The following is a 17,516-nucleotide window of genomic DNA, read 5'->3' as shown; positions in this document are numbered from 1 at the left end:
CTTTAGACTTGGTTTCTCTTGCCAAGAAAACCAATGAGCTCAGCACTTTGGTGATTTTAAGGTCTCAGCATCATTGCAACGATAAGATTCAGCAGTCTGGTACCGCTGGAAAAGTCCAGCACAGCAGCAGGTCAGAAAGCTAATCTGCTAATTTAAGATAAAAAGAGTATGACCATGGAGTTCTGACATGCAAAACAGAATGTAATACGTATAGTCTTTTATTTGGGGAAAAAAAACACACAAAAAACAACAAAAAAGATTGAATATTATGATGCCAGGAAATAGTACCCCAAAATTTGAACTATTACTATTACTTTTACATTATATATTTCTTGTGACACTTGTTGCTGTTTCTTTCATCCCCAGTAATAGCATCTGCGTCATTTTTGTTGTTGACCGTTGTATTTGGACAATTTATCTCTGCATAGCAGAATCCCAAACAAACCCCTGCTTTCATTGATAGTCCAGACATAGTCCAGACTCACAATTCATGTGAATGCTAATACAGTTGTTTGTCGTGTGACCCTGGCTGGCCTTTCACATCACAACGGCCGCTTGAGAGTCTACCATGAAGGAAGAGGATGTCTTGAAAGCTGTCTGGGACAGTGGAAGAGGGCCCGAGGTGAAAGCTGTCTGGGACAGTGGGAGAGGGCCCGAGGTGGCAAGGGAGAGAGAGAGGGCTTGAAACTGTGCTCATGGATTTGTGTTTGATTTTAGGGCATGACAGTTCTGCGTCGGGATATTTCTCAAGAAATATGCCAGAAAGAGAATGTTATCCTTATGCTTCAGGATAAATTGTTATTTCTTTGGTCCATGCAACATCCTTCTAAAGAGTTCAAGGAAATCGGCCCAGACTTTTCTGTGTAATGCTGCATAATGCTGACAGGCAAACAGCATCAGAAGCCTTGCTGGCAGAGGTGATAAACAGCCATCATAGCAAAGGATGAACACATAATGAGGAAATGTTACTAACAAAAAGGTGAGAACATTTGTGGTAAAGACATCATGCTTTTCTACTGAAGAAACAGGTTTGGAACCACAACATCAAATGACTTTCTTACCGTGCGTGGGGGTCTTGTCCCGCCTGCGCACACCCGTATTACGGCCTCTGTCATATTCAGAGCCTGGTGGTCCGTCTCCCTCCAAAAGAGAGAAATACTGACCACTGTCCTGGTCCAAGTAGTAGCTGACCGCCTCTGACCCTTTGGAACCAGGCTGAGAGGTCACACTGTAGCGGGTGATGTCATCACATGAAATCAAACCCAACTCCTCCCTGACAACACAGAAAGCAATTTAATCATAGCCAGCATGTAGGTCAGCACACAGATCTGTAGGATCCCAGCTCCTTACCTGGGGCTGTAGAGTCCAGAGACAGGCGAAAGGATGTAGACATCTTGGGCATCCATTTTAGACATGCCTAAGGTTCCACCTGGTGTAGGCGAGGTGCTGGTAGGACTGGTGGGGATCGGCTGATAGGAGGGAAATTAAAGACTGATGTCATTGAATCTCTTGGGGCACAAGTTGTAACAAGTAAGTGTTAGATATTTCCCCCAACTTTGTAACATACAATTATGACAGAAAAGATCCCTGAACTTTAGAAGGGCCCTTATCGATCAGTGGATCAAAAAGAAGAGACATATTTCCACATACAGTAGCTTGTGCAGCCTCTCCCACATTCACTATGCTGTCATTTTGTTTCAAGCCTCTTTACACGCAGGGTTCTCCGTGTCTGTTTCTATGACAACCGCTGCTCTCACTGAGGGCAGAGGAAAGCTAGCATGGCCTAGTACCTCGGCATGACTCAAGGACACGTCATTTGTCATTGGGTCCGCCATGTGAACAAGGATGCCTTGCTAACGTCATGGTAGCTGGCATGTACATTTTGATGAAATATACGGCCATAACAAGGGTTATATGCATGTAACCAGTGCTCTTTAGAAGCATTCATTCTAATTTTTAAGCCTCCCACCTCCCTCATCTGTAGGCCATGTCTTTGTACTTTCATTTTCAGTCTTCCTCTGTTTATAGTCAAACCGTTTTTCAAAAGAATGACAAAAACTGGTTGGGAAAAAACGAGGGATGCGATGAAGCGGAAACAAGGAAATAGGTCAAAAAGAGAAAGAAAAAGAGGGGGAGAGTGGTGGAGAGGAGAGTGAGGCAGGGAGCTGTGCTGTGAGAGTGAAAATAGTAATTTAGTGATTACAGTCCAGCCTTAGGAAAAGGGGAAGTGGTGCTGGACGTGCACACTGAGCAGGATGAGACTTTCACAGCAGGTCACAATCAATCCAGCATGTTAAAACATTACTTAAACCATTTATGTTCTGTTGCATTCACAAGAAACTTGACAAACCCCATTCACAACACCTTCGCATAGTCACATATCCTAATGTTAACATCTTTCCATGCATTATAGGACTAAAATTGTATTTCACTGTAGGGTTACAATAAAACACCTCCTTTTGAATAGTGTCACACTTTGCCAACCATAAGCTAAAAGAAGTTGAAATCAGTATAATCTCTGGGGGGAAAAAAATGGTTCACTGTCAAACATTTCCCCGCTAGTACATAACACATAAATGCAGACAGCCGTTAAGAAATGTAAGGATACCATTAGTGCTGTAGTACCACTGATCTGTATATATTATATACATATATATTATTGCCCATACACACCCATGTAAGTCGTTGAAGCCACAGGGCGGCAATCTTACCCCTCCCATTACTCGAGCAGACTACTGTATAATTGACGTGCAGATTAGACATATACTGCAGTGGTGTGTGTGTGTTGGCTGTCAGGGTGGTCACTATTTTTTAACAAGTGGACAGTATGTGCTGCTTTGAACACCCCCTTTTTCTTTTATCGCTCAGTTCCTTAGACACCAATATTAGATTTAGCATCTTTTGTTGAATTACAGGTATGATTCTTTAAAAAATTCTTCAATTTTGATACTGTAAATGTATAGGATCGTATGCCGAGAAACGTTTGTTGGGAGTGGTAACATGGTGGCGTCGCGGCTTTAAAAGTATTGGCCTATCGGCTATTCAGCAATATATACAGATCAGTGGGTACTACCTAACAGTGTCAGCTATGCAAATGTTAAAAAAAAATAAAAATAAAATTTAAATTTTTTTTGTTTTTTTTTTATTTTTTTAAAAGGAGAGCAATGATGGTGTCAAATCGAATGAACAATACTGAGCTCTCCTTAAAGAAAAAAAAAAAAGAAAGAAAAAAAAAGCTATGCAAATGTTGCAGAGTCATCAAGCAAAAATAAAACACACCTGTCAATCATGTTTCCTTACTTTTTAGACTTCTGTTCTAAGCTATGTATCTGATCATGATATAAATACAAACCCAATTCCCAAAAAGTTGGGACACTATACAAATTGTGAACAAAAACTGAATGCAATTATGGAGAAGTGCCAAATTTCAATATTTTGTTCAGAATAGAACATAGATAACAGGTAAAAAATTTAAAGTGAGAAAATGTATCATTTTAAGGGAAACATATGTAAATTTCATGGTCCCAACAAATCTCAAATAAGTTGAGACTGGTAGCAATAAGAGACTGGAAAAGTCAATTGCACTTATAAAAAACAGCTGGACGACCAGTTACCAATAATGAGACCTCATTATTGGCAACTTGACTGGAGTATAAAAAGAGCTTTTCGGAGTGGCAGTGTATCTCAGAAGCGAAGATGGGTACAGAATCACCAATTCCTCCAATGTTGCGCAGAAAGATAATGGAAAAATATCAGAAAGGTATTTACCAGCGAAAAATTGCAAAAAGGTTGAAGTAATCATCATCTACAGTGCATAACATCATCCAAAGATTCAGAGAATCTGGAACAATCTCTGTGTGTAAAGGTCAAGGCCGAAAAATCATACTGGATGCCCATGATCTTCGGGCCCTTAAACGGCACTGCAGCGCAAACAGGAATGCTTACTGTAAAGAAAATCACAGAAAGGGCTCAGCAATACTTCCAGAAAACATTGTGGGTTGAACACAATCCACCGTGCCATCCGCCGTTGCCAGATGAAAGTCCACAGTACAAAGAAGAAGCAGACCAAATAGCGCAGGCGTTTCTCTGGGCCAGGGGTTATTTAAAATTGAGTGTGCCAAAGTGGAAACCTGTTTTGTGGTCAGACCAATCACGATTCCAAGTTCTTTGTGGAAAACTGGGGCGCTATATCATACTGACTAAAGAGGACAAGGACAACCCAGGTTGTTTTCAGCACTCAGTTTATAAGCCTGCATCTGTGATGGTATAGGGTTGCATAAGTGCGTGTGGCATGGGCAGCTTCCACATCTGGAAAGGCATCGTCAATGCAGAACGGTATATTCAGATTGGAGAACAACATATGCTCCCATCCAGCATCATCACTTTCAGAGAAGATCTTGCATTTCTCAACACGATAATGCCAGACCACATGCAGCACCAATTCCAAACTCATGGCTGCGTAGGAAAAGGATCCGGGTATTGAAATGGCCAGCCTGCAGTCCACTTCCTTCACTTATAGAGCACATTTGACGCATCATAAAGGGGAAGGCGCAACAAAGAAAGGCCAAGACAGTTGAACAGTTAGTAAGACGCGTGTTAGACAAGAATGGGATGGCATTCCTATTTCTAAACTTGAGAAACTTGTCTCCTCGATTCCCCAGATGTTTGCAGACTGTTGTAAGAAGAAGAGGGGATGCCTCAGTGGTGAAAATGGCCTTGTCCCAACTTTTGGGAGATTTGTTGACACCATGGAATTTAAAATCAACATAGTTTTTCCCTTAAAATTATACATTTTCTCAGTTTAAACTTTTGACCTGTTCTCTGTGTTCGATTCTGAATACAATATTACAATTTGGCACTTCCACATAATTGCAAGTAATTATATAATTTCAGTACAGAGGAAAAGGAGCATACATACACATTAATTACCAAGAATGTGAACGTTTCATTTTCTTCCATTCTACTATTCTGTCAAAATAGAGTTATGAATTATTAAAAAGCTGTCAAAGATTTAAAAAGGGTGTAGCTGTCATTTTGTCCAGTAGCACGGAAATAGACACCAAAAAAAAAGCTTTGACCAAGATGTTAAAGAAGCCATAACTCTTTACCTATTCAGCCTTCTTATTAACAATACATAACTCACAAATACATGTGACCCAAAATAGCAGGCATTTACAACCAGTAATTATTTATACACCTACACATATTACAGATTTATGAAAAAGGGCTCTCCGACAATCAGTGGCACACGTGAGGAATGTGACAAATGTGCACAATGTTGGCAAGTAAAACATTGCTTTTGGGTAATACAAGTAGATGATAACGCTGTTCTTGCTACACAACGCAGGCACAGGAAAAAACACCAAAAAAAAGAGCGAGTTAGACAGAGGAATGGAAAAGACAGCCATGGAGGGATTTGGGTCTAGAATCGCATGATCATTCAGAGACAAATTGTTTCCTTTTTGGATTTAGTCATAATCCATCGGAATATTTGCCACATCTGAGATTAGAGACTATAAAGCCGCATGACTCATCCTACAAAACCAGGCTTATGTGTTGGATGTGAAACATGGATGTACAGTTTGTACTCAAACGCTTGTTTTACAAAGTAAAATGAGAGCAAAAGGTCTGATTAGAGAAAACACTGTTTTGCACTGATACAGTACACACGCGAATGATACTGTAAGTAGTATGTACAGTTTTACCGAGCCATACGGACAAGCATGCAACGCTAAGAAATATGTGAAGACACAGTCAGATATTCTGGATTCAGTAAATGATCTCCAGAAACTGCTGAGTAGAAGATCTTGTTTCAGATCCTGTAGTTCCTTATGAATAATTAAAAGCTTCACCTTTTTAAGGCCAAACAAATCCTGCACACCACATTCTTTTCCCCAGACATTTGTGTTCTGGTATGTTCCGCTTATGGTGTGTTTATATCAAACCACTCCATCAGACATTGCATGTGGTGCTCCTTAACTGCTGTTTTTATACAACAATAAACACAAGTTGCAAGCTAAAGAGTGATGGACTAATAAGTGTTCCAGCCTCACCACCAAGGCAAGATACAGTATAATCTTATTGCATCATTGCTCGCGGTCATTAAGCATAAATACTAGCATTTGCTAAAAAAGAACCAAGGACAGAGACACTGAAGGACGGAACAGATATGAATAAAAGGACCAAAGAGGAAAAAAAACAAAGCACAGAACATCTCCATTTAAGCATGTAGGCTATTGTAGGGGAAAATAATTACAGAAAGATTATAATACAGCTCATCCATCCATCCATTTTTATTTTTATCATGTTCAGTGTCTCTGATAAGGTGGAGCATTTCCCAGCTGACTGAAGACGGACAATCTGTATTGGTCGCCAGTCAATCACAGGTAACATAGAACACACATTAACACTCACATTCACACTTACAGTCACTGATCAGAAATCGATCCCATGTTGGCTTCACCAAAGTCAGCAGTGTGAACCACTACACTGATGGTATGTACCTGCAAGCCCAGTGGTTTCCAGCGGACATTCCTTAGCAGAGCCGGAGTGGAACTCAAGGTATTCTGTGGCCTTTTCTTCAATGTTAGGATGACTCCACATGGATCTTCTCTTAAAGCGTTGACCAGGTTCTTCAACTGCCAGCCCACCTGGGAGGCATACAACACACAATGGGTCAAAAATGAATAAATCTAACAATAATTATTTTCTACAGAGACTTTTGAAAAGATGTAGTTGGATGTCTCTCTCTCTCTCTCTCTCTCTCGCTCTCTCTCTCTCTCTCTCTCTCTCCCTCTCTCTCTCTCTTAATCCAGCGCTAAATTTAGACCCTCAAGTGACATGGATAGAAAAGGTGAAATATGTTTCTCATTAGGACAAGAGACTTTCTCATCTTAATGAGAAACTTTGTCATTCTAACAAGAAACTTTCTTGTCCAAATGATACATTTCCTCAACCTAACAAGAACATTTTACAAGACTCCGGACCTTTTAAATGTCTCACAGACACAAAATAATGGCGACGATTTGCAAGGAAAGCAGCAATATCCTAAAATAATAAAGTCCCAGATGAAAATATAAGCAAAAATATTTGGTTAATATAAACAAAATGTATTTACAGGGTCTCCCATGCATGGACTACTTTGTCATCCTACCTACCGAGAAACGTTCTCGCTCAAACGAGAACGATTCTCATTAGAACGAGAAAAATTCTCGGGCTCATGAGAAGGTTTTTAATTAAATAAAATGTTCTCATCTTAATGAGGAACATATTATCCCCAACCCCGCCCCTCTTCCCCATGTCACATTCCGGGCTCCACATACATTTCTGTGGCCAAAGATCAAATATGTTGAACAATCTCTTTCTATAGTTCTAATCGACCCAAAAGGTGTTTGATGAGGTTTAGGCCAAGATTGTCAAGATCTTCCACACCAAATTTGTACATCTTTTACACATCAGAATTGCGAAAGCGATGATGGATTTATTCAAGTTTTTTCAACAAAGTAACTACTGTACTCGCGCCACCACTGCTAGTAATAAGTTAGATTTAGTTCCCAGCAAAGAGCAGAAAGTTTGATGCTACTTTGCTAGCTACTTAGTCTGAAATACATTTTGAAGGTCACATACATGCTGATGACTCTCTAAAAGTAGAACATAACTGACTGATTTTCAAATGAAAATATTTTATTTTATCTCCTTAATTTGAACATTTAATTCTTAGGCTTTTTTTTTATATAACTCAAATTAAACCACAAAAAAAAAACTGGAGTTCCTTTTAATAACCAACTTTAAAGAGCAAGAACAAAATACTATAAGAATAATATTCAGTACCACTAAAGCAGTATTACTTGATAGTAACTTTGCGTCCCATATGCTGTGGGCAGAGCCCCACCTGTTTAAAAAAACCTAGTGACGCCCCTGGTGGACAGCACATTAACACAACAACGCAGACACTCGCAAAACACACAAAGCATGTTAACCAGGCCAGTTAGAAAGTGTTCACTTTGCAAATATGCACAGAACAGATGGATACAAGGAGAGACTCACCAAAATAACAGCTTCACATAAACTGCTGCTGGAGTGTTTTTTTTTTTCTAATCTCAGGAGTCTTCATTATTTTCCCAAATGCTATTACCAACACATAATTATGTTGCCTCTTCAAACAATCCGTTTCTTATCTGAGCAACTTCTAAATTTTACCTCATAAAACAACCCATCTTGTTTTGTAGCAGATTTCACACAACAAAGATTCTAAATGTATGGGCTACTATATACACAACTTATCTTATCATGAAATAAGTTCATCATTCAAATTAAATTTATTGCACATGAGGAACATTGTGACAAAGTCAACAGTAGTAAGGTTTTCAAAATTCCCCTTCCTTCTTCTTCTTCCTTTTCTTTCCTCGAGTTCCTCGTTATCTCCTGCTTCCTCTACATCTTTACACCACACCAGCTTTGCCTCACACCAGTAGCCCCGATTGCCTCATCACAGCGTTCACCACACCTGCGCCTCCCTGCGCTTATCTCCTCCCCCCGGGGTGAGAGATCAGAGGGATGAGGGTCTCACAGAGGGAGTAACGAGCAGTTGAAACTAAGCGCCCGGCAGGGAGCAGTCTGCAAGTGAGGAGGAGCCGTAGTACGTAGCTCCCTCACAACTCAACGAGAAGCAGAAGAAAGCACCAGAAACTAAAGGAAAACATCACGGAGGAGAACAGTAGCAAAACGGCACAACACAGACTTTACATTTTTAAAAATCCCTCCCCTCTAGAAATATCAATTAAATCTTTGAGCAGATCTTTTGTAGCAGAGCTAACAACATACTGCAATGAATCACAGGCTCTCATAAGGCTCCTTTCATTTTTAAAATGGCTGCCCAATTGTGTGCCTCCATTTAATGTGACGACCAGAAAATTAGGTCGTGAAAGAGGAACATGAGTTCCCATTTCAAATCCTGAGAAATCATGGATTTCTTGAGAGAGATGACTGACAATCAAACTGGCATGAATAAAAGTCTTAGAGAATGTACCCAGCAATCTTCTCCATTAGCAAAACTAATTAGCCTACTTAGCAATGCAGGAGGGCATGAAGCGCCATGGTTTCAGTTTGCATTTCATGGATTGTGGATTCATTCTTCTTCTTACCACCGTCTGATGGTTGACTTGGATGACTTCGTCACCTGCATGAATCTTTTTGCACTGATCTGCTGGAGACTTCAAAGAAAGACATTGGGGGCAAGAAAAAGGATAAACAATCACAATATAGATGAAATAATAATATGATATGCATATTGATGCGTTTCAGTGTCAATTAAGCTTACGTTCTCTGTGGTCCCGGTAATAACATGAAGTCCATCATATGTTGATTTGATGTACATCCCCTGAAAGACAAGCAAGACAGAAGTCAATGCAATCCACATTACAATACATTTCTTCTGAAAATACTGTCCTAAAATATCACTTTGTCCCTACTGGGTCTAATTTGCATTTGTTATTTGTTGTTCTTTAAATTGCCATCCATTTATCTAAGACTAGCTTGAACAGAAAAGAGAAACATTCAAATCTCAAAGTTTGACTCAGACCCAATGCCAATAATATAAGTCCTTCTGACTCATTAGCATTTTTCTTGAAAGGCTGCTTCACTGCCTTGACTATAAATATCTGTCCAGGAAGCCTTCAAAGTAATAAATTACGGCCATTATAAAGTTATTTTCCCTGATAGTGAACCAGCTGTCTTTCCTAAAGTGTTGTCCTTCCAAAAGTTACGTTCTGGCTAGTGCAAGATGCACAAACCCAATTCCAATAAAGTTGGGATGTTGTATAAAACATCAATAAAAACAAAATGCAATTGCTTGCAAATTCTTTTCAACCTATATTCAATCGAGTACACTACAAAGACAAAATATTTAATGTTGAAACTGATACACATATTCTGGGATTTATTTATTTATTTATTTTTCTAAATATTTACACAGCTTGAATTTGATGACTGCAACACATTAAAAAAAATGCTTAGACAGGGGCAACACAAATACTAGTAAGTTGAGGAATGTTTAAAAAAAATGTTTGGAACATTGCACAGGTGGACAGCTTTAACTGGAAACAGGTGAGTATTAAAGGAAAGGAGCATCTTATTTCAGCAAGCCAAATTCTGCATGTGTTACAACAGCGTTGAGTACTAGATTGGCCGGCCAGCAGTCCAGACCCGTCTCCCATTGAAAATGCGTGGCACATTATGAAGTATAAAATACGAAAACAGAGACCCCAAACTGTTGAGCAACTAAAGTTGTACATCGAGCAAGAATGAGAAAGTACAAAGCTTTAAACAACTAGCCCTCTGTTCTCAAATGCTTAATGAGTGTTAATATTTGTGAATATTTAAAGTAAAAAAAATAGAATACATAAATTTATCAGTAAAATATCTTGTTTTTGTATTATCCAAGAGCTGTTGCAGCGCTCAACTTATACTCATCCTGATCATTTAAATGACTCATTTTATCGTACTTTATTATCACAATGTGTTTTACTTTATCTACCTTTTTAACTACTTTTAATCTGTATATACTTTTTTTATTCCATGTTGTGTGTGTTTTTTATTAGAATATGATATTTATTTAAAATTTTGCACGAGGGAGCAACACAATTTCATTGTATCTTAATGTTACAATGACAATAAAGGCCATTCTATTATATTATTCAATTTAATATACAGCATGTTGAAAAGGATTTGAAAATAATTGGAATTGGGTTTTGTACAAAGTTTGTGGTCTGTCAAGTGTTCAAGTGCTCATTTAGGACACTCATACAGTATTCACCAATGTACATTTTAGATTTTGTGATACAGTTTGTTTGATAAAGCTGAGTTTAGAGGACATTTGACATATATTCTACTCAGAAGGAGTTGAGTAGTTTCATTTGCTTCCTTCAGTGCTAATCAGTGTTCCAGTGGGACGACATGCTGCCATCTACAATCGGCTCTTTGCAGCGATCCAAATAAAATGGTCATTTGATTCTGTATTTGTCATTGGAAACTTGTGACTCATGAGACTGGACTTTGACTGTGTTTTAATTACACAAGTTAATATCAGGGGCAGTGGAGGCAGCTCAGTTGTTGGAAGTTTTGTCAGACTAGACAAACAATCTAGCTGTTTAAAGATCTGCCATGTTTTCTGACTTCACTTTCTTTGTAATTATTTGTCTTCGTTTTAACATGTGTGCATGTTTGTGTGTTTTTCTTTACCAGTCCTTCGCTTGGCATGATGCTTGTCAGGTGGACAACTTCCAGATGGGCTGACTGAGAAACCAGAGAGTCTGATGACAGGGAGATGATGTGGTCACATATCCCTGCTAAGGTCTTACACTGGAGGAAGTGGGAGAGAGTGGAGAGAGAATGACAGAGGAATGAGGTTATTGTGATTGCTTTTTATCTAAGAGCGCTACAGTCGTGACCTTGCTGGAAAACAAAATCAATTAATGAGATTGTTGCACATCACCACTTTCACCACTTTGACACAAAGTACTTCCTGAAAGATTTTTGTCACATGCTGAGCAACATATCATTTCTACCAACCAACCTGAGGTACCCTAACAACAATTTCTTACTCACAATTAAACTATATAACTAAATAATACTGATTTGCATCATTGCTTTCCTGATTTTTTACATAAAAAAATACAAAATCTAACACATCACATCACTGTATGTTATCAAACACTGCGACTACAGGGTGTCCCTAGACAAATTGACTCGCTTATTGACTATATTTAGTTTATTGACATGTATGCAAGTCTAATGAGTTAATACTAATGAATATAGTATCATAGACACTTTGATAACATAAAATAAAGCATTAGTCTAAACGACAGGTGTCAAAGTCCAGTCCTTGAGAGCCGGAGTGCTGCATGTTTTCGAGGTTTCTCTCCTCCAACACACCTGATTCAATGATCAGGATTGTTATCAGGACTTCTGCACAATTTGCTGATGAACCGATTATTTGATTCAGGTGTGTTGGAGAAGAGGAACCCTCTAAAACAGGCCGTTTTCAATTAGAAATGTAAAAAGTCCAGAATTTTTTTTTTTTGAGGAAGTCATAGGTTCACAGCACGTGCGTGGTGGCAAAAATTGTTGGCTTTTTTTTCTTTTTTTCTTTTTCTTTTTTACTGTTGTAGTGTACAGTAATAATCAGGAGTTACTGGAAGAAACAAACACATTTATTTTCAGATTTTTTTCTTGCTTAATATTACCCAATAAAATAAAAATAATCAACTTTCATTAAAGGTGAATCAAGTGTTTTGGGAGTTCAAATGTTCACGTACATCTCAAAAGTCAAACAAAATATAATTTTCCATTTAGCAAAGTTATCATGCATTATGAAATAGTTTCTTGTGCTTACTGATGATCCAGTCCATTCTGAGTGAGCACTCCGTTGCCTTTTGCTTTTCTGTCATTCATGAGGTCATTTTCTTGCGAGAAGCCTCATATGACTTTTTAATCTTTTTTTTTTTATCTGTTTGTAGCTCTGATTTTGTGGGGCTTCTCATAATGGCGTTTTGTTTTCACTTTTTATCGCAGCCACCGTGAACACACATTGGCATTGTGCTCGGTCCATTCGTCGGTCCATTTGTCAGTAAACCGCAGATTATCAATGTCCATCTTTCTCTGGCTTGCCATCTTGATGTTGTGTGCCAGCAACTCTCCTGCTGCAAAGACCTTACCGCCGCCTGCGCCGTTACTTCCAGGTTTGCATAGTTATCAGCCAATCAGTAAATCGTTATCATGGGAATAACAGCCCATAATGCAAGCGTGAGCGCGTGCACATTCACCCACACTCTCTCTCTCTCGGCCAGTCAGTGGCGTGCCCTCACCCACATCCCCCGTCCCCACTCCTAGGTCCACAATCTGGACCGCGGTTCGCTAATTGCGGACCTAGGCTCTAAAACATGCAGGACTCCGGACTTTGACACCTGTGGTCTAAACAAGAAGTAATTGGCAGTCAAACAGCAAAAACAATTTCTGTGAATTCATATAACAAGCCTAATGTGTTACAAAAAAAGGAAGTTTGGCTTTACCTTGCCTCTGTTCTAAATAAACATCGACTGTTTTGCCGTCTATTTATGTGCTAGGTCATGCATCGTTAAATTATCAGCAGCATCTCTGCCTTCTAATCTTGGATCACAGGTTTACACATGCCGTTATCCTTCCTTAGAAGATTAGTAACAACCATGTGCACATAATACAAACACACATACCATGATCCAAATGACATAAAAATAAAAACATCTCTCAATGTTATTGATATTCACATTATGTGGTGTGGCATGATGCCTTACAGTGCACACACTGATAACCCCTATATAAAATAATCTTCTGATCTCAATCTTAATGGGCAATTACAGGATTATAGTTCTGGAACGAAGACAGCGGGTCTCAGATACACACACACACCCACGCACACACAAAGGCACAATTGCACAAACATACACAGACCGCTCAAGCACTCATACGCATTTGCTAGCTGAGAGTCTGTGAATCACGTGCAATAGAAAAGGTGGAGGCTATTCATTGTCATACTCTGGCTAACTTTGACTGTGTCGGATTGACTTGTGTCCATCCCTTTTTTTGTGTCAGTTATATGTCAACTATTCTGAATGCTTTCTCTATAACACAGGAGGTCAATGACAGTATAACCTAACGAGGGAACTTTAACTTTCAATTTGGAAATACAGTAGAAAAGTGTACGAAGATGATCTTATCCTTGTAAAGCCATAAATAGCCTCCAATTCCAAGCTGTAGCAAAGTCTGATGTCACGGCTCTACTTGTCCTCCTCTCTAATCATCGGACTAACAGTTCTGACCTGGGATTAACACGGAACAAGACACAAAAAGGCAAGTAGTCACCAGAGTAGAGTTGCTACTTCTCGTCCACTGACACACCCAGACTTGATCTGACACGCCTCTGGACAATCAGAGCGCAGATTATGGAGAAATTCACTTATGTGGTTGGCTGGCGTGAGATTTAAGAGCAGTCAAACAGAAAGCCAGACGTAGTACGCTGCCAAATGGATTAAGATCTGGCTTCATGCTTCCACCCTCCTCCCTCACCCTCTTTCCCCTTTTCCTCCTTGCATCAAACATACACAGCCACCACTATTATATGTGTATGCATGACTCTTTGCTTCGCCACGACAACTTTCTAAAAAAGGATTGAGAACGGTAGATGAGAGGAGCAGAAAGGGCAATAGGTAAGTGAGAGTCCAGTGCAAAAATCAAGGGGGAGGGACACACACAACTAGGACAGCGTTATGTAATAGTGCTCATCCTTATGCATGAATGCACATAAAAACACATACACACTTCACGCTCCATCAGGCACACAGACTTGTGCACTACGCTCTCCCTCACACACACACACACACACACACAATATCCCTGTCCATCTGATTGCTGCAAGCTGTAGTCTAGAGCAGAGCAAAGTAGCAGGGAGTTTTGCATTATTGAGCAGAAGCTGACAAACGTACAAGTCCCACTACACTAAGGATGACCAGAGCAGAAGACTGGAGCACATGCTGGAAGCTCACTTTCGCATACTGTATTGCAGTCTGCATTTGTAGATCACACACTTTCCATTGATAATTTGATTATTGGTTTTGACAAAAGAACCTCAAAATGGGCCACCCAACGGTTGACAAGCCATCTGCTAGCAAGCAATTACACTTAATATAAATAAATAAATAAATAAATAAAGATAGGGCTTTAAAAATATATATTTTTATCTTACATTGGTCAACTTTTACACTTGTGTTACAGTTAATGTTACAATATAGCAAGCGCACAGCAACCTTTGCTAGGCAATCCTCATTCACCAATACAGATAAGAAGTTGGAAGCTTTAGTGCATTTGTTCTTCATAAGTTCATTTCCCAGGTAAGTGGCCCAATACTGAGCCCCCCCAAAAAAAGGTAATTTTACTATGTTAAAAAGGGCAGCCATCAGAAAAACTGCCAAGCAAATAATGTGAGGTCGTCTCTGTGCTGACTGATGTGTGTAAACAACAGCTGAGAATGTTAAATTGTTACAAAAACATTGCCTGTACACGAATAATGATTTCATAATCATGACAGTTTGACCCTGGAAAGAAAAAGATCAATATCCTTCAGGGAAAAATGAATTTGACCTTTAGGTTCTACTAAAATTACATGTTTGACAATGAGGATTTGTAAGAAGTTGTGCTCAGATTCTTCTATAACCTTTGCCGGGGAGGATATTTCAGAGCAAACACATACTGTGTTACTGCTCAGCTGATTATATTTTGAACTTTTTAAAATTGTATTTTGTCTGTCTAAGTCAGGAGTCTGCAACCTGCGACTCTGGAGCCACATGTGGCTTTTTAGCCCCCCATCCCCACCCCACCCAAAAAAAAGAAGTCAAAATAAATAAATTTATTTTTACATATTTATTTAAATTTTTGGGATAAAAAATATTTGAATTAATTAACAATTTAGATTTGAAAATTAATAATTAAATATTTTAAAAATGTCAACTTCTAAATGTATAAATTCCCAGAAAAAGTTTTAAAAAATACCTGAAAATGTCCAAAAGGTGACCAAAAAATGTCCAAATACAAAGAAGAAAAACATAAAATTACCATATAATACACACAAAATTGAGAAAAAACAAAAAAGGTCAGTAAATGTATTTTAAAAAGGGCAAGGCAGAAAAGAAAACGTTCAAAAAATAACCATAAAATGTCGAAAAACAAAACTAAAGCAGAAAACTACCATATAATGTATACAAAATTGGGGGGTGGGTCAGAAAATTATTTTAAAAGAAGGCAGAAAAGACAACGCTCCAAAATATATAAAATGTCCAAAAAACAAAATAAATCCCCCAAATTACCATAACATGTCCACAAGATTGCCAGAAAATAGCAGAAAATCGATAGCAAAAAACAACAAAAAAAAGTTTTTAAAAATAGCCATAAAATGTTTAAAAAGGGAGGAAGAGAGGCAGAAAATGACCATGTGTGCATAAAATTGCCAAAATGTCTTCTTCTTCTGCCATGTCAAGGACCGCGTCACTCATGCGGCAATTTTAAAGGGAATGAGACGAGCCACTTTGATTGGCAGCAAATCAAATCTGTGTTCACACCCACAACGGCGCAAACCACCCGGTTTGAGCTGCGCCATACGCGCCATACAAGCGTGTGACTGCCAAAATATTAATACTCAGTCTAACCCACTCCAGGTGTGGACTTCTGCTGCTGTAGACCAACTCAGTCTTTCACTTATACGGTTGGTAACATTAGTTACAGTTTTCTTTCTACAAGTGCAAAGAAACATAAATCTTACAGCTACTGAGAGTATGTAGACATTTAAATAAAGACGTTATTAAAGCGTGTGGAATAGAAGTATAAATAATGGATGCCTTTTCTTCTCTGCCACTAATCAAGTCTTTAATAGAAAGAGACTTGAGTGTACTTTGACATTTTTGGGCTTGTTTTGGAAGCTGCCAACGTTTGTCCATGACAATAAGACAAATAACCACTCCTAAACTAGTTCAAACATACTGTATGGTAGATGAAACTGCACATTAGCATATTTTTTTTAATCCCATATATTGTTGTCCTGTGTGACAGGTTTATGTCATGTGAACAGCTTAGTGGGTTGTGTCACTTCACCTCCGCTTTATTTCATTTCTAGTAAAAGGGATCAGCAAGCAAGCAGCATTTAAATACACCTTCTTCCTCTTTCTTCTTTCATGCTGTCTCCCAATTTCACATACAAACCTCCCACACATAACCGAGAGTCAAATGTAGCCTTTAGTCTGACACCCGTGCACGAGCGTGTACATGTGTGCGCATGCGTGCTCGTGTGTCAGTGAAATTAACAGCTCCGTTACAAGAGATACAGTAAATGGCCTGGTTCCAATCAAAAATCATGGGGAGGGAATATGCTGAATGCCACATCAGAATTAGCATCTAAAATAATCTTTTGTTTGGTAGTGCTCGTAGAAATATATGCATTCATCCAATACAGACAATTTAATACAACACTAAAAATTCCAATAAGTCTATCGCTAATTGGCTCAGTCACGTTTCTGTTATCTCCCCTTAACAGCCTTTGATATAGTTTCCACCACCTGACCTTGAATGACATCAGAAAGTGTCCTAATCCCGCTGTCAGCCCACATCAGACACTTGCTGCTCACTCTGTTTAACACACAAACACACAAAGTCCACAAGCTCACACAGAGTGCATTTTATAGCCCAAAAACACACACACACACACACACCTAGACTCACTCAACCAAAACATTAGGTCAAGTACATCCGCACTGTGAAACAATATCAAATTTAAGAGATAGGAGAAGGCATTTTGTATAGCTAGAGCAGGGGTGCTCAAGTTTGGTCCTCGAGAGCCGCTATCCAGCTTGTTTTCCAAGTTTCCCTCCTGCAGCACAGCTGAATCTAATGATCAGTTTATCAGCCAGCTTTGCAGAAGCCTAATATAGATAGAGAAA

General features: G+C 38.9%; 1 protein-coding gene across 6 annotated transcripts in view; it reads right to left on the bottom strand.

The window, feature by feature from the left end:
• Window positions 1-17,516, bottom strand: part of LOC144058919 (connector enhancer of kinase suppressor of ras 2) — a 75,946-nt gene that overhangs the window by 23,124 nt on the left and 35,306 nt on the right. For all 6 annotated transcript variants that reach the window (XM_077577574.1, XM_077577577.1, XM_077577578.1 and 3 more), the window contains exons 6-11: window positions 11,239-11,358; window positions 9,320-9,379; window positions 9,144-9,212; window positions 6,504-6,650; window positions 1,351-1,469; window positions 1,062-1,273 (exon numbers count right to left, since the gene is read on the bottom strand). In XM_077577574.1, coding sequence (XP_077433700.1) covers window positions 1,062-1,273; window positions 1,351-1,469; window positions 6,504-6,650; window positions 9,144-9,212; window positions 9,320-9,379; window positions 11,239-11,358 — 727 coding nt within the window. The remainder of the gene's footprint in view (window positions 1-1,061; window positions 1,274-1,350; window positions 1,470-6,503; window positions 6,651-9,143; window positions 9,213-9,319; window positions 9,380-11,238; window positions 11,359-17,516) is intronic.

This window comes from Vanacampus margaritifer, chromosome 10 (genome assembly GCF_051991255.1).
Source record: "Vanacampus margaritifer isolate UIUO_Vmar chromosome 10, RoL_Vmar_1.0, whole genome shotgun sequence".
Taxonomy (NCBI): domain Eukaryota; kingdom Metazoa; phylum Chordata; class Actinopteri; order Syngnathiformes; family Syngnathidae; genus Vanacampus; species Vanacampus margaritifer.
This window is presented reverse-complemented; position numbering and strand designations above follow the sequence as displayed.